Below are 22,362 nucleotides of genomic sequence, written 5' to 3'. Positions count from 1 at the left end.
ATATTTCTATCGCTCTTGCGTATTGGCGCGACAGAGCCAGACTACCTTTCGCGGCGTTTCGTTTTTGTTTCGCGTCGTAGAAATGCATTTCGGCTAGCAGCCAGGACACTACAATTTAACCCATTCGTTGAACCACTAGCGCAGAAATGACGTATATATACGTAATTTTCAGTGACAGTACGTCGACAGGCGGAGCACTGTCAGCGAAAGTGTTAACCCATAGATTGTCTCCTACTCGAGGCTGTTAATAGTTATTTGTTATACAAGGGGGCAAAGTTGTATTTTAACGCCGAGTGTGGAATTGAAAAACGAGCAAGTGAAAGGATTCTATAGTTGAACCACCAGCGAAGCGAGTGGTCCGAGAATAGAATCCTGAACTTGCGAGTTTTTTAAAACACGAGAAGTAAAATACATTTGCACCCGAGTGTAACACAAAACTTTTCCCCTCACTATAGCGAGGAAACTACAATGCAAAAAATGCGTTTATCACTGCTTCCAGTAGTTCCACAGGTGGTAAATCATCTTTATTACTAGATTCACCTACTTTTATCAATTTTAACGCAGTTAATTTGACTTTATTCAAGGTCAAATTACTTTACCCACTAGTGGATAAAATGCGTTTTTTCCCGCTGGTATTAAAGGACAAAACACGTGTTTCTGAGCTAGTGAGGGGAAAAATTCTTAACCCATCACCACACGGGGAGTAAATTATCTTAGGCCCACTTGCACCAACCACTCAACTCAGGGTTTTGACGACCGGTCTGGCGCACTGGTAGTGACCCTGCCTGCTACGCCGCGGTCCCGGGTTCGAATCCCGGTAAGGGCATTTATTTGTGTGATGAGCACAGATATTTGTTCCTGAGTCATGGATGTTTTCTACGTATATAAGTATTTATATATTATATATATCGTTGTCTGAGTACCCACAACACAAGCCTTCTTGAGCTTACGGTGGGCCTCGGTCAATCTGTGTAAAAATGTCCTATAATATTTATTTATTTATTATTTTATTTAGGGTTAACTGTAAAGCATAAGGACGGATATTCTATCTCAGTAGGCTAACCCCAGGGTTAAAGTCAAGTTCCATATAAAATGGCATAGGGATTGCTTCGAACCGCGTGCATCGAGCTTAGTCCGAAGTCGTTTGAGGGGCGCGAGATAGATCACATGTCTGCGTGCCTTCTAACTGTATTAATGGCATAAGGACGGATGGCCGAAGAAGATCTCGATTTGGGCCTCGGCGGCGACGGGTATGTATCAACCTTTATTTGGGCTTGTTGGTCAATCCAGAGAGAGAGAGAGAGAGAGAGAGAGAGAGAAGAGAAAAGAGAGAGAGAGAGACAGAGAGAGAGAGAGAGAGAGAGACAGAGAGAGAGAAATAGAGAAAGAGAGAGAGAGAGAGAGAAAGAGAGAAAGAGAGAAAGAGAGAAAGAGAGAAAGAAAGAAAGAAATAAATAAATAATATTAACGTCACTCAAAAGGTCTCCCCTCAGCATTTTGTCAAGTTACCTACCAGGTAACTTGACGCCTAGTTACCCTTCGGGTTGGAAGGTCAGATGGCACTCGCTTTTGTAAAACCCAAGACATATCGTCGCAACTTTGAGTTAAAACGTAGTAAGTCTATATGCATTCCATACATACTTATTACATTTTTCTTTTCATTGACAGAAGAAGATACAAGTTTTTTTCAAAGTACTGACGATATGTAACTCCGTATAGACAGATAAAGTCTAAGAAAAAAACGTACCTCAAAACCATACAGAAAAAGGTACGGTGACCTAGATGGCGATACACCTTTGGGGGACGCTCGGCTAGATGGCGCTAATATTAATATTTGACATTTTAACACATATCAAGCTAACAATATGGGCCAAATTGTCAAAACTGAGATTCAAAAGTTCTAAGCTTGTGTCGAGAGTAACTCTCTATAATACTCGATCCACTTTGGTAAAACTAATGTCTACGCCAAATCTTGGGATTAGTTGTCCAGGGTCCCCCAGGCTCTTATGAGCCGTGGCAAATGCCAGGATAACGTCTAATAGATTACTAGAATCATATCAACTTGGCACAATAAATTATGGTTTTTTATTTATAGATTTGAAGTTTTGAAAGTGCATGATGACTGCGTATTTTTGACAAAAAAACTTTTTTTTAAACTTCGCACACCAAAAACGTCATGTCGCGTCGCCGACCGAGCGTCAGCTCAGGCCTTAGTGTAGCGCCGTGTCTTGCGTGGGCGACGGTCGCCGTCGCGTCTCATACTTCCATATCGATAAGGTTTGATTTCGTATGCGTCGCATCGCCGTCACGCGACCGTCGCCCACGCAAGCCACGGCGTAAGGCCTGAGAGGACGCTTAGTGTGCAGCGTTCGGCGGGAAGTGCTGCAGGGCGGGCGAGCGTGCGTCCACCCAATGTAGCGTGGCCTAAGGACACGTATTGCCCGATCCTATCACCGTATCCGATCACCGTACCGTATCTGCGTATTGTATCAAGCCCCGTATCAAGTTGTGGACGCCTCCGATTTGCTCCGTATCCGTATCTTCACAATAGTCATGATCGCGTATCAAATTGCCCAGTTCAGTTTCTGCTCTTGATCAAACATGTCGTCGCAGTTGGTTGAAGTGTACGAGAATTTAGCAATTTCATGTGCCTGTTTTATTGTCATTCACAATATTCTAATCTCAAAACCAAAACAGAGACGGTGGTGGCAAACGGAATTATTTAGAAACAGAAACAGACTTGGAGGAAGAGCTTTGATGAGAGACCTAACCTTTTAGACCTTTTCTTTATAGGCCTCGATAAATTTAATAACATTTTCATTGTTCCAATTCATTGTTTTTATTTCACGGCAAGGACACGAAAATGACGCGCACGTGCAACCGACCGAGCGTCGCGAGTGAGGCGTCCAGACTGACCCCCGTCCGTATCTGTATCACCTTTGATGATCGGACAAAAACCGACATGACATGGGTCGGGCCGTATCATAACGGCGTATCGAGATCGCGTATCATGATACGCGTATCATTACCCGTCCACATATTATTATGCGATCATGATACGCGTCGGCGATACGGATACGGTGATCGGATCGGGCAAATGATACATGTCTGGACCCGGCTTAAGAGTTTCAACTGTTTGATATGCTCGCCGCACGCCGCACTTGTGTAACTGTGTAAGTGTGTTACAGGACCCTGTTCTCTGTAATGAACCTGGCGAAAGGCGCGCTCGGCGGCGGCGTTCTGGCGGGCCACGTGGCTTACATGACGGGCGGACTGTATCCTTCTATGTGTCTCAACGTGATCTATGGATTCTTTATGTGCTACAGTTTTTACGTAAGCAAACATTTCAGTATTGTCCGAAGTTATAAGGCATGAGTGCACAGGGTGCGTAGCCGAATGGCACAAACGCTTACAAAAGGAAACGCTCGTAAATGGGCCATTTTTTTCAAAGTTGTCCACCCCACTTTTTTGTAACATGGGTATTTTTTACGCTTTCCATAGGTACTCAGAATCGCGAGGTCTTTCGATCCTGATAGGAAAAAAGATATGCCAAAATTTCCATACATATTTCAAACCTTCCATTCCGTTACCGCCATACAAAATGTATGAAAAAATGGTAACGGAACGGGAAGAAAACCTTGGGACACTTTTTTTCTCCTATTAGGATCGAAAGAGCTCGCGATTCTCACTGGAAACCTCATAAAAATTTCCAAATCCAAAAAAAAGTTGGGTGAACTTTGATTAAAAAAAAACATACAGACGACTTGAGAACCGTCCTTCTTGAGAGATTTGAGGCGACGGTTAAAAATGGCCCAGATATCTATCTTTATCGCTCAGCGCAACAGAGCCAGACTACCATTCGCGGCGTTTCGTTTTCGTTTCGCGTCGCAGAAGTGCCATTCGGCTACGGCACCTGTTCAGCGTGCGGGGGGGCGGGGCGTGCGGCGTGCTTGCCAAACAATGGAAGCTCTTACAAGTGCCCTGACTCGACGCTACACGCCCCGCTAAACGCTCCGCTCCGAGCGTCCACTCAAGCCTAACAGGCTGCTTTTGTGTCTAATAAACATTAAAACATTAAAGAAATTTAAACATTAGACATTAAAGAGTGGAAGGGTCAGTTGGAAGTGGAAGACCTAGGCGAACTTTTCTTGTTCAAATCGGGGAAATATTGCAAAAAGGCCAGAATGCGTAGCCGAATGGCACAAACGCTCACGAAACGCTCACGAAACGAAACGCTAGTAGATATCTATCTCTATCGCTCGTGCGTATTGGCGCGACAGAGCCAGACTAACTGGCGCGGCGTTTCGTTTTCGTTTGGCGTCGGAGAAATGCCATTCGGCTACGCACGCTGGTCAGAAGTACTCGAAACCGACGAGCGTGTACGAGAAACGTTATGAAAGTGTGTGAAGCGAAAGTGATTTGTCAGGATCGTAGTAAATGGAAATCCGTGATCTCTGCCTACCCCTCTGGGAAACAGGCGTGATTTTATGTATGTATGTATATATAAACATTAGCTACAGACTAGAACAATGGTTTACAATAGTACAGTCGAGTTTGTAAATATGTGTACATTTCTTTACCTTAACTTTTTTTTTTATTATAACTCGTTGCAATAAGGTGAAAAAATGTACGCATATTTATGAATTTGATTGTACATTGTGTATTAACCCCTCGTATGCGGCCTGTCAATTTTGACCATTGAAAATACGACCTTGACATTTAAAATAATAGATTAAAATTCCCACGCACGAATCCGTGTCTAAGCATACGAAGGGTTAAGGGCGGAAATTGTAGGATTACGAACGAGAGGCTGTTCGAAGCCCGGCTCTGAAGGAGGAGTTCTTTAATAACTCAAGTGTGCAATCTTTCAGCAGCTCGTGATATTTTACAATATTTTTCATCACATTCGCGAAGTAATAGCCAAATTTTAAACTAAATGTATTGAAATTAGGGATGTACCGACTAGTCGCCGACTAATCGGGAAAGCCGACTATCCGGCCACTTTTGTAGTCGGCGATTAGTCGGCGACTAGTCGGCAAAAAAAGGCCGATTAGTCGGTACATTATAAGTGATAGAAAAATAGTACAAACATAAATTAACAGCTGATATTGTTGTATTATGAACCTATTTGTTATATTGTTAGTCAAAAGAAAAGACTGCGGTAATCACAGAAAGAAATGTCCTACCAAGGACTATCGGTTTCATAGGCAGGATTCCTACCCACTTAAGCCAAACCGTTTGTTAAAAATGGAAATTGTATATCAATATTCTCATTGACCTTTGAACCTTTAAAAAATAATGAAAAGCGCCAACAAAGGACCAATGTAATTCAAAAACTTTGATAAATTACTCGAAAATTATGGTCTGGCCGACTAGCCGACTAGTCGGCCGACTAATCGGCCACCCAAGCGCCGACTAGTCGGTAGTCGGCCTAGTCGGCCAAATCAATAGTCGGTACATCCCTAATTGAAATACCTACGCTGACATTTCGAACATTCGTCCGCCATCTTGTAATTTTTGACAGGTCGTGGAAGGCCCAACCAGGGGCCTGTTTCTCGAAAGGTACAAGTCTTGTATTACAAGTGTGTTTCCATGACAACCCATACGATTTGACAGTTCGCGCACTTGTAATACAAGGCTTGTACCTTTCGAGAAACGGGCCCCTGGTATTCACTTTACCGCCCTAGGGCGGTAAAACAGCTTACGTATGTGCAGACATGTAATAACATCTTTTACGAGCGAGTGTTATGAAAAACATATTCAATATAATAATGATGAATTAATTTCAGACTTTAGCAATGTGCGGCCAAAGGTTGTGCCGTCGATGCCATGTAGCTTCAATGACATACCCTGACATTGCAGAAGCTTCTTGCGCTCTATTCCCCAACCCCAAGATCGCAAGATGTTCTTTTTGCTTCAGGTTAGTGTTAACCCACTAAGGTCCACTTACACCAACCAATTAACTCAGGGTTAGTATATAGGCTGTCAACTGTCAAATTCCATATAAAATGGTGGGTTAACCCGTGGGTTAACCCACCATTTTCGTTGATGCAAGTGGCCCTTAAGGCCTTAGTGCACGACGCATGCCCCCACGATATAAATCACAGTATAAGAAATAGTACTATCGCACAGTATGGCCACTCCCGCTCCCCGCTGATAGCGCCGCCCAACCCCTCTCGGTTACCTCACAGTTACCGCCTGTCAAAAACACGAACAGTCGACCTGTCTGTGAGTTTAACCGTCGCGTGAACTCCTATATGCCTGAAGAGGGGCCTCCGAATTGGCCGGAAACATGTCGCAGCAATAGCGATATAATAACGTGAGTACAACCGTAGTTTAATTAATCTAGATGGCTGGCAGTTCTCAACTGTGCGTTTCTCCAGAAACTTCCTGCCCCGCACAGCTAAACTGTGGAATGAATTGTCGCCTGCGGTATTTCCGGACCGATACGACCTTCAAATCTTCAAGAAAAGAGCGTACACCCATCTTAAAGGCCGGCAACGCACCTCCAACACCTCTGGTGTTTCGGGTGTCCATGGGCGGCGGTGATCGCTTACCATCAGGCGACCTGTCTGCTCGTTTGCCTCCTATCCCATAAAAAAAAAAAAAAAAAAAAATTAATTATTTAATTAGTCGACCTGTCATATTTCACTCATACAAGCATGGTACGCGTTCACCTACACGAGCTTAAAATGTGTGTTAGGAACGCGCCTCTTTCATATATTTGATCGCCAGTGTCCGAGATGTGATATAAATAGACCTTACACTTGGGAACTTTTTAGTCTCAGTTTTTTTATATATTGAAACCATCGGTATAACTCTTGGGTCGTATCGTTCGTCTTTCGTCACGTTCCTATATTTGTCCGATTCTGTTTTCGTCAGCCATTCTTTATTCGTCACGATCGTCGGTCTACGGTCAAATTTGTTGGTCATCTTTATCTTAATCCGTCTCGTTCTTTACTCGTCATATTATTCTTTCGGCTTGTTCGCTGTTAAATCTATGTTTTTCGTTTTTTATCATAGTCTTAGTTCCGTGCCAACTTAGAATATGACCAAATACGAAATGACGAAAAACGATTGAGTCGAAATAAGAAAAATGCCAACAACTCATTATATGGTCAGTGACGAAAATGACTGCTGACTAACTTGACGAATGAAGAATTGCTGACGAAAGTAGAATCGGACAAAAGGAACGTGACGAAAAACGAACGGGACCCTATACCTAAATATCGTGTAGCAATTACACATACATTAGTAGGTATACAGTCGACTACAAAGAGATGTAACCACTTTTTCACCGTATTACACTTTATTGCATTGTAATAAGGTGAAAAGGAAGATAAAAAAACGTACCTCAGTACTATACAGAAAAAGGTACGGTGGCCTAGATGGCATTACACCTTAGGGGTACGCTCAGCTAGATGGCGCTGATATTAATATTTGACATTTTAAAACATATCATATCAAGCAGAGATGGGCAAATCGTAATCGATTCCGGATTACACGATTACTTGATTTTACTTTGTAATCCACTACTGGGTGTCAGATTACTTGTAATGTAATCAAGTGAAACGGTAAATTACCATTTCTCAAACATGCAATGAAATATTGTCTTTACGTTCCTTAAAATGGGCTGGGAAGTATCGCTTTTTGGGCGCAACAACTCGAGAGGACGGTAAAGGGATTTCATATTATTTTTTAGGCCTAGGCCTGCAAAGTAACTTTTTTTTATAAAATATTGTCCTTTAGAGCATTTTTTTTTAATTTCATTGTATGTTTGAGAAAAGCACTATACATGCCTCGGCGTGAAAACGGATTCCCGGCCTCGTATCCCTATCCGGCCTCGCTCGCACGCTCGCTCGGCCGTATATACCCACTTGGCCGGAAATCCTCATTTTCCCGGTCTCTGATGTAATGTACTATTTAGGGGGTGCTGATTCCAAAATTAATGACCAATTTGGAATCTGACATTGCTGACTGTCACTTTGACACAAAAGTCGTCATGGGTGTCGTAAAATAGGTTTTAGGTGGTGCTGATTCCAAAATTAATGACCAATTTGGAATCTGACATTGCTGACTGTCACTTTGACACAAAAGTCGTCATGGGTGTCGTAAAATAGGTTTTAGGAGGTGCTGATTCCAAAATGAATGACCAATGTTCAATCTGACATTGCTGACTGTCACTCTGACACAAAAGTCGTCATGGGTGTCGTAAAATAGGTTTTAGGTGGTGCTGATTCCAAAATTAATGACCAATTTGGAATCTGACATTGCTGACTGTCACTTTGACACAAAAGTCGTCATGGATGTCGTAAAATAGGTTTTAGGGGGTGCTGATTCCAAAATTAATGACCAATTTGGAATCTGAAATTGCTGACTGTCACTTTGACACAAGAGTCGTCATGGGTGTCGTGAAATAGGTTTTAGGGGGTGCTGATTCCAAAATTAATGACGAATGTTCAATCTGACGTTGTTGACTGTCACTCTGACACAAAAGTCGTCAAGGGTGTCGTAAAATAGGTTTTAGGTGGTGCTGATTCCAAAATTAATGACCAATTTGGAATCTGACATTGCTGACTGTCACTTTGACACAAAAGTCGTCGTGGGTGTCGTAAAATAGGTTTTAGGGGGTGCTGATTCCAAAATTAATAACCAATTTGGAATCTGAAATTGCTGACTGTCACTTTGACACAAAAGTCGTCATGGGTGTCGTAAAATAGGTTTTAGGGGATACTGATTCCAAAATTAATGACCAATGTTCAATCTGACTGCTGACTGTCACTCTGACACAAAAGTCGTCATGGGTGTCGTAAAATAGGTTTTAGGTGGTGCTGATTCCAAAATTCATTTCATTCAAAATTATTTTCATTTCATTTCAAATTAATGACCAATGTTCAATCTGACATTGCTGACTGTCACTCTGACACAAAAGTCGTCATGGGTGTCGTAAAATAGGTTTTAGGTGGTGCTGATTCCAAAATTAATGACCAATTGGGAATCTGACATTGCTGACTGTCACTTTGACACAAAAGTCGTCATGGGTGTCGTAAAATAGGTTTTAGGGGGTGCTGATTCCAAAATTAATGACCAATGTTCAATCTGACATTGCTCCAAGGGCTTGCAAGGGCCCCTCTTTCCTCCTTGAGGCCGCCACTCAAACGCGATACTGGCGCTGTTGGTAGCTCCTCTTCGAAGGGTATGACCGATCCATCTCCATTTCCGCAGAGCCACTTCTGGGCGATCAGAGGTTGTCGGCACATACTCCACAGATCCTCATTTCTTATAGTCTTTCTTAGAGAGAGCTTCCCTATGCGCCTCACTAACATGGAGGTTCCAGCCTGTCACTACCTTTTTTCCTCTTTTTGTTTACCCCGCCTCGTGGTCCGACACGCTCTGTTTGTTTTTCCTCTTTTTGTTTACCCCGCCTCTGTAGGTCAAGGTCGCGGCACGTATCATTATCTGAGTTGTGTTTAGATACAATTCGTTTATTACCTGCCTATGCGAGTCTGAATCACACATTTGATCCGCTGAATGACACATTGACTCAATTCAGAAGGAAAATCAATTTCCCGCAATTGATCATGACACAATTTAGTGTATAATTCTATTTGTTGTAAATCCCTACCATTACAACTTCATTCATATTTATTTATTCATACAACATACAAGCTTACAGTATTAAAACAAAGACTTTTCTCAAACGTGCAATGAAATATTGTCTTTACGTTCCTTAAAATGGGCTGGGAAGTATCGCTTTTTGGGCGCAACAACCCGAGAGGACTGTAAAGGGATTTCATATTATTTTTTAGGCCTAGGCCTGCAAAGTAACTTTTTTAAGTAAGCTGTCAGTACTGTCATGTCACTTTTTTTTTAATTTTTGTGTGACCTGGATACTTGTCACACTTGACGTTTGAGTGTATTTGTATTTTGTCACTTAATAAATAAAATATTGTCCTTTAGAGCATTTTTTTTTATTTCATTGTATGTTTGAGAAAAGCACTATACATGCCTCGGCGTGAAAACGGATTCGCGTGAAAATGGTATATACCCACTTGGCCGGAAATCCTCATTTTCCCGGCCTCTGATGTAATGTACTATTACATGCTACATAATTTACAATTTACCTTTCATACCTTTCGCAAATAATAATGCAATTGTAACCAGTTTTATGGCTTTTCTGCCTTAGAGAAACTGAACGACTATAACTGTGAGGTAACCGAGACGGGTGGGCGGCGCTTTCAGTGGGGACCGGGAGTGGGCATAACATAACACAATAGTACTCTTTATTATACTGTGTGCTAACGTAGAAATAATGATAACAAAAAATTTATTATTTCAGACTCTACGTCGACCTCATAACATGTTTGGACCTGTTTGGAGCCTGTGCAGCGTATCAGCTGATGGTGGCTAAAACTATCAAGCAGTTGGTAGAGGGCCTCCCAAGAAGCTCTATCGAGGGTCAAAATGGTTGGTTTTTACCCCCCCCCCCCCCCCCCCCCCCCCCCCCGATGCAATAACCTAACCAAAAAATTAAAATTTTGAAAAAACCCCCGACCGCGACTTAATAGACCGATTTTTATGAAACGTGGCTAAGAACACTCACTCCCGACTAAGGCCTGATTTAGACGGTGTACGAACTCGCATGCGAGTTTAGTTACATTGCGGGCTGTTGAGGGTATATACAATTTTTCACAGCCATCAAATACCGCAATATAAAAAAACTAAGGGCCCAATTATAAGGTACGAGAACTCGCATAAGAGTTTTATTACATTGTATATGATGGATGTATCAAATTGTATGTAACCTGAACAGCGCGCAATGTAACTAAAATCGCATGTGAGTTCGCACGCCGTCTAAATCAGGCCTAAATCGAAATCGGTTCATCCGTTCGGGAGCTACGATGCCACAGACAGACATACACAGACAGACAGACAGACAGACAGACAGACAGACAGACAAACAGACAGACAGACCGTCGTTTTTGCGTCGGGGGTTAAAAACGACGGGGTGCTGTCACACACACATTGTCATGGGGCTGTCAGATTCCATCGTACTCAATATGAGAAATAAATATAAATAAATAAATAATAAATATTATAGGACATTCTTACACAGATTGACTGAGTTCCACGGTAAGCTCAAGAAGGCTTGTGTTGCAGGTACTCAGACAACGATATTTTTTTTTTTTTTTTTTAGTTTATTCAGAAACCAAACAGTCACATAAACACATTACATATCATTACATATTGGCAATACAAAAATGTACTGCAAAAAAAGAAAAACAATAACAAGAGATCTGGAGGTTCATAATTGTAAACCAAATAAAGTTCACTAAATGAATATAAGAAAACAACATAACGTAACGTAATACAAGAAAATTAAACTGCATACAACATAAACATAAACCTAAAGTAATTATAATTATGTTATTAAAAGAACTTACGTTTAACAATAGTTTTAATTTTTTTATAATATATAGTTTAGTTTTTTTTTATAATATATAAACACTTACATACATAGAAAACATCCATGACTCAGGAACAAATATCTGTGCTCATCACACAAATAAATGCCCTTACCGGGATTCGAACCCGGGACCGCGGCGCAGCAGGCAGGGTCACTACCGACTGCGCCAGACCGGTCGTCAAAGAAATGTGTACAAATTGGTAAATACGCATCAAACCAAGTCAAGTTTTTACATAACCTAACCACAAAATTAAAATTTTGAAAAAACCCCCGACCGCGACATAGTAGACCGATTTTCATGAAACATGGCTAAGAACACTCCCGACTAACTCGGCTTTCAGTCAAAAAAAAACTAAATCTAAATCGGTTCATCCGTTCGGGAGCTACGATGCCACTGACAGACACGCACACAGACAGACAGACAGGCAGACAGACAGACATACAGACACACACACAGACAGCCACGTCAAACTTATTACACCCCGTCGTTTTTGCGTCGGGGGTTAAAAAAAATAGCATCTCCAATTTCCATGTCAATCAAAATTTTTACAACAATATTCCAGACGTATTTGGGTGAATCAACTTTTTCTTGCCTGGGTGGCTAGCCGAATGGCACAATCGCTCACGAAACGCTCACGAAACGAAGCGCTAGTAGATATCTATCTCTATCGCGCTTGCGTATTGGCGCGACAGAGCCAGCGGCGTATCGCTTTCGTTTCGCGTCGGAGAAATGCCATTCGGCTACGGGGCCTGTTATTGCGATGGTTACGGTCCCCTGAGTCACGGTGGTTTTATGCAAAATAATGCTACTTAAACTATGCAAACATGCATTTTTCTGGTGTTAACAAGCCCTTTCCTTAATTTAAATAAATAAAATAAATAAATATTGGGGATACCTTACACAGATCAACTTAGCCCCAAACTAAGCAAAGCTTGTACTATGGGTGCTAAGCGGACATGCGGATTAAGTTGTTTGTGAGATTTAAACGTAGAACATTGATTTGCGTAGGAAAACTGTCGCAAATAAGATAATAAAAATTATGGGGTTATCTTTTCATGTAAAAACACTCGCAGGCAACTTCACTCTAAACCTGATTCGTGAATTAACTTTTACGCTCGGTCATTGAATCTAACGCAATTGGGTAGTTCTATCATTTCGTGCAAATCGGCAAAATTTAGGAGAATTTTTTAATTTCCATTTTTTTGTGTGGTAATGGTAAGAACTATGAAAAAGAAACATTTATCAATAATGCATTTTCTATTATACGCAAAATTACCGATTTATGAACAGAAGATTTTTTCCAAAAGAAATGGTAATGAAGTATAGAATATGGTAATGATGATAGATATTTATGGGAATGAAAATGCGATGATGGTAATGAAGTGTCAAATAAAAAAGCCAAAAACACAAAAAAGAGAAACAGTAATTAATAATAACATGTTCTATTTTAAATATACCTACTGAAAACGTAGTTTTGAATATTTACTTGTTACTTTCAATAGTCAGGAGCATGCTAATAAACGAGAATGGTAATTAACATACAATGATGGTAATGAATTTAATACTGCAATTCATTACCACCGTTTTATGTTCATTACCATTCTCTTTATAGTAAACAGTAAATTACGGTAATGAAAAGAATGGTAATGAGTTTTCTTTACCTTTTGTCGATTAACTCTTTAAAAGCAAATGCTATTCTAGGTATATTTATTCACTAAGCTTTCGAATAGAATATTCATTATTTAAATATTCATAGTTCAATAAAACACGTAACAATTAAATAGCAAAACAGTGCAAATGGTAATGAAGAAAAAACGTACCAAATCCAAATCTCCGGCGCGATGTATTTTTTTATAAAAAAATGGCACACGTCCGTCCTGTTCACTGTTTACTAGCCGACTGACGTGGTGATCGCGGTCAGAGCGAACGTCGTATAGAATAACACTTGCAATGCCTACTGGCCAATTCCATTGTTGCAAATTAAACTTATGGTAATGAATTTATTTTTTGTACAAAAATATTTTGAAGCGGTGGATATAAATATCAATGTTAATACTGTATAAACCACCAAACTTTTTTTCCCTTATAAGTACTTCATCTAAATTAAGAGGTTAAATTAAAGCAGTACATGTAATAGTTATGTAATTTGCTCTCGAATCTATAAATCTAGGTTCTAACTGGTAATGGTAATGAAGTTTTAGCATGTTTATATTTTATTTATATATTTTATATTGCAATAATATAATTCATTTTAGATGCAAAGTATACCTATGAACCTTACGCAACATATAAAAAATATTTGAAATGAATTTAGGAGTTAGTATATGTTTTATATCAACAAACATATGATTTGCACGAAATGATAGAACTACCCAATTATGACTTTTTTAACGCTTCCAATAGTTGGAGCGAAAAAAAAACTACTCAGGGGGCCTATTCTGATCCGCAAAAACTCACTGGTGACGGGAATACACTTATTTAATAGCCACCGTGTACATGGTAGCCGTGTTCAGTGGATACATGTAGAACTCAACATCATAGGTAGTGTAATATTGGAAAAAAAACCGGCCAAGAGCGTGTCGGGCCACGCTCAGTGTAGGGTTCCGTAGTTTTCCGTAATTTTCTCAAAAACTACTGAACCTATCAAGTTCAAAATAATTTTCCTAGAAAGTCTTTATAAAGTTCTACTTTTGTGATTTTTTTCATATTTTTTAAACTTATGGTTCAAAAGTTAGAGGGGGGGGACGCACTTTTTTTTCCTGTAGGAGCGATTATTTCCGAAAATATTCATATTATCAAAAAACGATCTTAGTAAACCCTTATTCATTTTTAAATACCTATCCAACAATATATCACACGTTAGGGTTGGAATGAAAAAAAAAATCAGCCCCCACTTTACATGTAGGAGGGGTACCCTAAGAAAACATTTTTTTCCATTTTTTATTTTTGCACTTTGTTGGCGTGATTGATATACATATTGGTACCAAATTTCAACTTTCTAGTACTTACGGTTACTGAGATTATCCGCGGACGGACGGACGGACGGACGGACGGACAGACAGACATGGCGAAACTATAAGGGTTCCTAGTTGACTACGGAACCCTAAAAACGGATTAGTTACAATTGCCCCTGCCTGCCGCTTCGCCCGCATTAAATTAGAAAACTGCGGAATGCTTCATACAACCCCCCCCCCCCCCCCCCCCACATTTTAGATAAGTGGGGGGTTACAAAGAAACAAAAAGTAGCCTATGTCACTTTTCATTCCATCTACTATCTCCAGTTTAAAAAAATCATGTCAATTCGTCGCTCCGTTTTGCCGTAAAAGTCGGAAAAACAAACAGACACACACACTTTCCCATTTATAATATTAGTATGGATTAATTAATTAATTAATATTATAAATGGGAAAGTGTGTGTGTTTGTTTGTTTGTCCGACTTTCATGGCAAAACGGAGCGACAAATTGACGTGATATTTTAAGTGATGGAGAGTGACATAGGCTACTTTTTGTCTCTTTCTAACGCGAGCGATGCCGCAGGCAAGAGCTAGTAGTTAATAAAAGTGCAATGTTACAATTTAGATTTCTTTCAACCCCTTTTTGCCAAGAGTGGCACTGAAACTGAACTAGTAGTTCATGTGCTCAGCCCACCAGACATGATACAGGCATGATTATGTATGTACATGTAATAGTTACTAAAATAATATTGTTATAATATACTTACTTTTTTTTTTTCAGGGATGCCAAATTTACGAGTTTATATTGCTGCTATGATAATCCCATTTATTGTCATCTGTTTAATTACTCAAATTAAATACTTGGCGCCATTTTCGATGGTTGCAAATGGCGTAGTAGGTAAGAAACAATGATATTAACCTTGTAACGCCTACCACACAAAAAATCTTGTAGGTGGTAGGACATGGCGAATGATATTCCGCTTTGTGTGGTAGGGCACAGCACAAGCGGATATCATCTCGCTCGAATCTAGAGCAGAGTCCAACTGGGGAAGTACCTCCACATTACAGAAGACCGCAGCCAAATAACACTAGACCCTACTCATAGTGTTGTGATCCTGCCGGTGAGTAAGGCTGCCAGAGCTCAACGAGGGTGCGATGTGCTGGTGACGGAAGGACCTACGGAACTATTTTTTTAATACAGTTGCTCAAAAAGTGCCCGTTTTTTGGCTGATTAGCGTGCGAGAAGTTGTATGTAAAATGCACTCGTGCGTAAAAAGTATGCGTTCCATTTTACGACTACATAGCGAGCTGTTTTAATATTAGTCTATTTTACTAAGATGGAATAAAACTATAAACATACTATTAAGTGATGATTAATGTTTAAAACATTGATATTTCATATGTAATTGTTTACTTTAGTCATACTAAGCATAATTTATAAAATGGTTTGTACTTTGAAAAAACCGGCCAAGAGCGTGTCGGGCCACGCTCAGTGTAGGGTTCCGTAGTTTTCCGTATTTTTCTCAAAAACCACTGAACCTATCAAGTTCAAAACAATTTTCCTAGAAAGTATTTATAAAGTTCTACTTTTGTGATTTTTTTCATATTTTTTAAACATATGGTTCAAAAGTTAGAGGGGGGGGGACGCACTTTTTTTTCCTTTAGGAGCGATTATTTCCGAAAATATTAATATTATCAAAAAACGACCTTAGTAAACCCTTTTCATTTTTAAATACCTATCCAACAATATATCACACGTTGGGGTTGGAATGAAAAAAAATATCAGCCCCCACTTTACATGTAGGGGGGGTACCCTAATTAAACATTTTTTTCCATTTTTTATTTTTGCACTTTGTTGGCGTGATTGATATACATATTTGTACCAAATTTCAGCTTTCTACTGCTTACGGTTACTGAGATTATCCGCGGACGGACGGACGGACGGACGGACAGACAGACATGGCGAAACTATAAGGGTTCCTAGTTGACTACGGAACCCTAAAAAGTGGCTCATAATGAGTCGTGTAAACAGAACGTGAAATGGAACGAAACGCGTCGTCTGTCATTTAAAGTAGTGGCGTCTTACCAATGTTACCAACTTAATGCAAGCACGTTCAAAAACCGCAATATGTTCCAAAATAGGTAAATTTAAAGTTTTTCTTACTCAGAATCACGAGCCTTTTCGATCCTACTAGGTAAAAAAAGCGTCCCAAATTTTATATTTCCTCTTCGTTACCATTTTTCAAACACTGTGCAAGCGGTTACAAAGTGGAAAGTGTGCAAAATAATAGAAAATTTTGGGACCATTTTTTGTCTCCTGGATCGAAAGGGCCCGTGATTCTGAGTAGGAAAAACATAAAATTTACCTACCTTAGAAAAAAACCGGCCAAGAACGTGTCGGGCCACGCTCAGTCTAGGGTTCCGTAGTTTTCCGTATTTTTTTTCAAAAACTACTGAACCTATCAAGTTCACAACAATTTTTCTAGAAAGTCTTTGTAAAGTTCTACTTTTGTGATTTTTTAAAATATTTTTTAAACATATGGTTCAAAAGTTAGAGGGGGACACACTTTTTTCCTTTAGGAGCGATTACTTCCGAAAATATTAATATTATCAAAAAAACGATTTTAGTAAACCCTTATTAATTTTTAAATACCTATCCAACAATATATATCACACGTTGTGGTTGGAATTTTTATTTTACCACTTTGTCGGCGTGATTGATATGTCGCAGGGAAATGGCCAAAACAGAGATTTGATCAAATCTCTAAGGATTTGATCAAATCTCTAAGGGATTTGATCAAATCACGCAGGATGTCTAAATGACGAATCTATTTCATCATTTCTATAGAAAGTTTCAGTTATTTGACTAAATCCCTGACTCTGCTGAGATCACAAAATCGGCTAATAGACACGCCACGTTTTGTCATTTCACTAAATTTGTTTAGGGATTTGATAAAACCCCTGAACCACGACAGTGAGTTGATGAAACGAACTCAAAAAGTCAATTAGTTTTAACATTTCCCTAAACAAATTTAGGGAAATGATAAAGTCTCAACTGGTGATTTGATCAAATGTCTGAACTGGTTTCGTGAAATGACAAAGCCAAGAATCTAATACAGTTAAATTTATGAGACTCTTTCCTTTGTTACTCGATTTGATTGAATCCTTATGTAGATTAGCGAAATAATAAAATTGAATCCGTTTTTAAGAGTTTTTTTTTCTATAAATAAGAAAAAAAATTTAAAAAGTGAAGAAATAAAGCTAAAAAAGTTTCATTTTAAATTATTTTCACATTTATTAAAATATGTCGTCTTTTCACTGAACTTGTTTAGCGAAATGATAAAACTAGTTGACTTTATAAGCTCGTTTCGTCAAGTTACTGACGCGGTTCAGGGATTTTATCAAATCCCTAAACAAATCTAGTGAAATGAGAAAACGTGGCGTGTCTATTGGTTGATTTTGTGATTTCACTAAACATAGTCAGGGATTTAGTCAAATGACTGAAATTTTCTAAAGAAATGATGAAATGGATTCGTTATTTTGACATCCTGCGTGATTTGATCAAATCCCTTAGAGATTTGATCAAATCTCTGTTTTGGCCGTTTCCCTGCGACAGATATACATATTGGTACCAAATTTCAGCTTTCTAGTCCTAACGGTCACTGAGATTATCCGCGGACGGACTGACGGACGGACATGGCGAAACTATAGGGGTTCCTAGTTGACTACGGAACCCTAAAACTTGCCCTAATATTTTTTCCAGCGTTGTGTTTAGCCACAGCCGTCCACTACGCAATAAAGAACAACCCCGGGTTCACGGGTATGGTCCCCGCGCATAACTTCGAAGCCGTGATCAAGTACACGGGGATGGCCGTATTCAGCATGTCGACCGCGGGCGTGGCCATACCTGTCGAGAACAACATGAAGGACCCCAAGAAGTTCCCGTTCGTCATGTTTCTCGGTGAGTGCAAATCCACAATTCATATACACACCGTGGGCCTGAATAGCCCGAAAGATTTTAACCAATACATACATACATACATACATACAATCACGCCTGTTTCCCAGAGGGGTAGGCAGTGATCACGGATTTCCATTTACTACGATCCTGACAAATCACTTTCGCTTCACACACTTTCATAACGTTTCTCATACACGCTCGTCGGTTTCGAGTACTTCTGACCTGGCCTTTTTGCAATATTTCCCCGATTTGAACAAGAAAAGTTCGCCTAGGTCTTCCACTTCCAACTGACCCTTCCACTCTTTTTTCATATACTTTCTTCGTTACTCTCCTCTCATCCATCCTCTACATGCCCGAACCACCTTAACATACCCATCTCAATCTTTGTCACCACATCAACATCCACTCCACACTTCTCTCTTATCACGCTATTTCTGATCCTATCACTCAACTTCACACATAACTTCATTTTAACCAATATTATGGCAAATCTCTAGGTAACTGATTAATTTTAGTAACTGGCTACCACCTCGAGAAGATTTCAGTCCCCCTCAGTTGGAGGGGGGTATCCACTATGGGACCGGCAAGAAAATCGGCGGGCCACTTCTTTTCAAAACATTACATCTTATAATTATATTTCGTTCGTTTCATTCTTCAGATATAACATTTACCAGGTAGTCCTTTAAACCTACAGGCGACTTTTGCACAATATTTAAAGACAATCAATTGACTATTGAACTGATTTTTAGTTCATTCATTCATTCCCTTACCCTTTCCAGTCGTTCCACCGCCATAGTTGCCCATTCTTTTTTCGTGCACGGCGACGAACGCACGCGCTCCTTTAGCTCCGCAGCTACGAACATATCGTACTCAAAAATGTCTAAGCGCACAGCTAAAGAAAAATTAATTCACTATCGTGAAAAAATCAAGAGACTTGAACAAATTTATGATTCGTCTTCATCGGAAGATGAAGGTAAGTTGTTTATTTATTCCTTAATTCTAAGAAGTGATTATAATGAGCCGACATAGGGATTGACTGCGAGTCTCTAACTATGATCAAATAACCATCGGGGTTGACTGCGAGTCTCCAACGATGTTAAAAAGCAGAACAATGCGCGCAATCTTCAGTAGATGCACGTTACTCTGCGACATAAATATTTTCTCAACCTACCCCCAAGAGAAAATATTTTTCATAAAAAATAATTTATCACTTCTTTCTTGTTTTAGATGTTGTAATGGACCCTGACGGTCCCATACTGGCTCATGATCCTATTATACAGGAACCACAAAGAAACATCGAAAATCCCGAACCGGAACATAATAGTAGTGTACCGATGTCGGACCATAATAACGGGATTATTGTACCTGAAAATCAGGCAGATTTACCGATGTCGTCAGCTCAACCCGAGCTCGCTCCAGACATGCTGCTCGCACTCGGAGAGTCCACAGAGGACACCCCGGAATACGGCGAAAACATCCACGACAATCTAACGAAACTTTGGTCACCGTTACTTAAAAAAGGCATGACGACCGAAGCTAGAGATAAAATCTTAAAAGACTATTTGGTTCCCGACAACTGCCGGTTGTTACAAGCACCAAAATTAAACGTGGAGATTTCAGCAGCCGTACCCGATATGGTTCGTAACCGAGACAAAAATCTGGCCGCGACGCAGCAGCAACTCGGCAACGGAATCGCTGCTATTAACAGGGCCATGGATATTCTAATCAAATGCGCCGATCCCAACGGAATCAGAGCTATGAAACACCTCAGCAACGGTTGCCGTATTCTTGTGTGACATCCATGCGTCACTTACTCAGAATCGAATAAAACTCATCACCCCTAGTCTCGATAAGTCGTTCTTGCAAGTTATTCAAGATACAGAACGTGATGAAACGCTGTTCGGCAATAAATTGGCTGAAAAATCAAGGCGGCGAAGACCATTGAAAAACAAGGTCTTCAAATTAAGAAAACGTCTCCAAAGAAACCCGCGACGGCACAACCGTCGACAAACCGAGCGTCGTACTCGGGAAACTGGACAGCGCCCCCTCGTTACGCGTCGAACAGGGGGGGGCGGAGAGGTGCTCGCAGGCTGGCGAGCTACAGCCGTCGGGCGCTTCCGGACGCACAGCCGGCCAAGGCGGCCCCTGCGACCAAGACGAGCGCCCAGACACCGTAACACAGGTAATCTCATCCAAATAAGTCCGTTTTATAACTCCTATATTAAACATAATACGGCTACATATACCGTTTTCATTTGGGTCAGATATGGTTACCTACATTTAAGGGCATTTAACTCAGACGGGAAGTAAACACTCTTTACGTCAAATACCCACAGTATACTTTATGTAAAGTTAGCTATTCAATAGCTGCTAGATTTAGGAGCCATATCCGTGCCCCAGATTAAAAATTCGATATATATAGATATTTATCGGGTTTCTTCTTGTCCCGAGATAACGGAGAAAAGCATACAAGTATTTAATACTTATAACAATAGCCTCACAAAAAATAAAAATGACGAAACAAAATTGCACAATTATTTCGTTAATGTATCATTTGAGACCAGTCCTCACACTCATTTGAGTACCAGTCCGTCTGGAGGTTGTTTGATTTTAGTCCTTGGAGCAAGGCTTTGAAAGCTGAAACACAACTAATTATGCAATTTCGTTGCGGGTTTTAATACGACCGCAATTAAGCTAGTACGAATAACATCGTATAGGCAACATTCAGTTTCCTTAACTAAATGTATTATACGCGCATACATAAAATAATTGGTAATGATACGAGAAGCAAATTCTATTTTTGCATCATGTATACCTAACAAAATACATGAAGGATCGCTAATCCAGACTCTCTCCAGCTACCGAAAGAGATGCTTCGAACGGAGTATTTTAACTTTTAGATAGCAGGTTCACCTGTTTGGTAAACCACCAATTATATTATTTGCTTCTCGTGTCAACGCGATAGCGGTCGACGCATTTACACTTATTCAAGTTTAAAACACTTTTTTTAACCCCTTTTTTTTCCCATTACAGGGACTGCCATCCCCTACACAATGGGTTTACCCTGGCGGTCGAGAAGCACTTCGACAGTCCTTCAGTCGAAGAGGCACCCCGCCAGAGGCTATAACACTGATGTTGGCATCACTTTCCGATAAAACAATACAGCAATACGAAGTTACCTATAAGCTGTGGTGGCAATTTTGCGCTATTAATTCTATCGATGTTTTAAATCCACAGAAATCGTCATTACTGTCTTTTCTAACAGAACAATTTAACAAAAAATGCGCATAAAGCACACTGAATAGTCACCGTTCAGCCTTATCCTTGTTATTGGGAGACAATGTCGGTTCGGACAATTGCGTGAAACGCCTTCTTAAAGGCGTGTACAAACTAAGACCGAACGGTCCCAAGTATAACCATACATGGGACCCTCACGTTGTTTTAAACCATATCTCTCACTGGTATCCCAATAAAAGTATAAGCCTGGAATATTTGTCGAAAAAATTAGTAACATTACTGGCCATATGCACAGCGCATAGGGTCCAAACATTCTCACTTATAAAAATCGAAAATGTTATTGTATCCACAAATGGCGTCAAAATTGGTATCACGGATATAATTAAAACATCAGCCGCAGGACGAGAACAACCTGTTCTCTTCCTTCCATATTTTAAAGATAACGTTTCTATATGCCCTGCTACAACTCTCAGAGATTATATTTTTGTAACGAAAAATATGAGAGTTGATAGTATGGGACATTTGCTATTGACATACAAACTCCCACATAGACCTGTAACTTCTCAAACCATCAGCAGATGGATTAAAAATGTTTTGTCGGAAAGTGGTATCGACATCAGTGTGTTCAGCGCGCTGTGCGCGCGCCACGCCGCCACGTCGGCCGCGCGCCGCGCCAGCGTCAGCCTCGACACCATCCGCCGCACCGCGGGCTGGACCGCGGCCTCTACGTCCTTCGCGCGGT

The 22,362-nt window shown here is 40.3% G+C and overlaps 2 protein-coding genes across 2 annotated transcripts; both read left to right on the top strand.

The window, feature by feature from the left end:
• The first annotated feature begins 3,204 nt into the window (after nt 1-3,204).
• LOC125237301 (proton-coupled amino acid transporter-like protein pathetic) lies at nt 3,205-19,179 on the top strand. Its single transcript, XM_048144291.1, has 5 exons — nt 3,205-3,333; nt 5,790-5,920; nt 10,340-10,467; nt 18,186-18,383; nt 19,163-19,179. Exons 1-5 carry the CDS (start codon nt 3,205-3,207, stop codon nt 19,177-19,179), a joined length of 603 nt encoding a protein of 200 aa, XP_048000248.1.
• A 16-nt stretch (nt 19,180-19,195) lies between these two features.
• Nucleotides 19,196-20,179, top strand: LOC125237300. The gene is made up of 2 exons (XM_048144290.1): nt 19,196-19,356; nt 19,611-20,179. Exons 1-2 carry the CDS (start codon nt 19,260-19,262, stop codon nt 20,177-20,179), a joined length of 666 nt encoding a protein of 221 aa, XP_048000247.1. The 5' UTR covers nt 19,196-19,259.
• The last annotated feature ends 2,183 nt before the right edge of the window (nt 20,180-22,362 follow it).

This window comes from Leguminivora glycinivorella, chromosome 21, assembly GCF_023078275.1.
Source record: "Leguminivora glycinivorella isolate SPB_JAAS2020 chromosome 21, LegGlyc_1.1, whole genome shotgun sequence".
NCBI classification, from domain to species: Eukaryota; Metazoa; Arthropoda; class Insecta; order Lepidoptera; family Tortricidae; genus Leguminivora; species Leguminivora glycinivorella.
The sequence above is the reverse complement of the archived record's forward strand: the minus strand, read 5'-3'. Positions and strand labels throughout refer to the sequence as shown.

Bases quoted from the DNA above. Each gene is read 5' to 3' on its own strand.
- LOC125237300 (XM_048144290.1), top strand. From the start codon at position 19,260: ATGTCTAAGCGCACAGCTAAAGAAAAATTAATTCACTATCGTGAAAAA. The intron at 19,357-19,610 runs GTAAGTTGTTTA...TTCTTGTTTTAG, and splicing joins GTCTTCATCGGAAGATGAAG to ATGTTGTAATGGACCCTGAC.
- LOC125237301 (XM_048144291.1), top strand. From the start codon at position 3,205: ATGAACCTGGCGAAAGGCGCGCTCGGCGGCGGCGTTCTGGCGGGCCAC. The intron at 3,334-5,789 runs GTAAGCAAACAT...AATTAATTTCAG, and splicing joins TTATGTGCTACAGTTTTTAC to ACTTTAGCAATGTGCGGCCA. The intron at 10,468-18,185 runs GTTGGTTTTTAC...TATTTTTTCCAG, and splicing joins CTCTATCGAGGGTCAAAATG to CGTTGTGTTTAGCCACAGCC.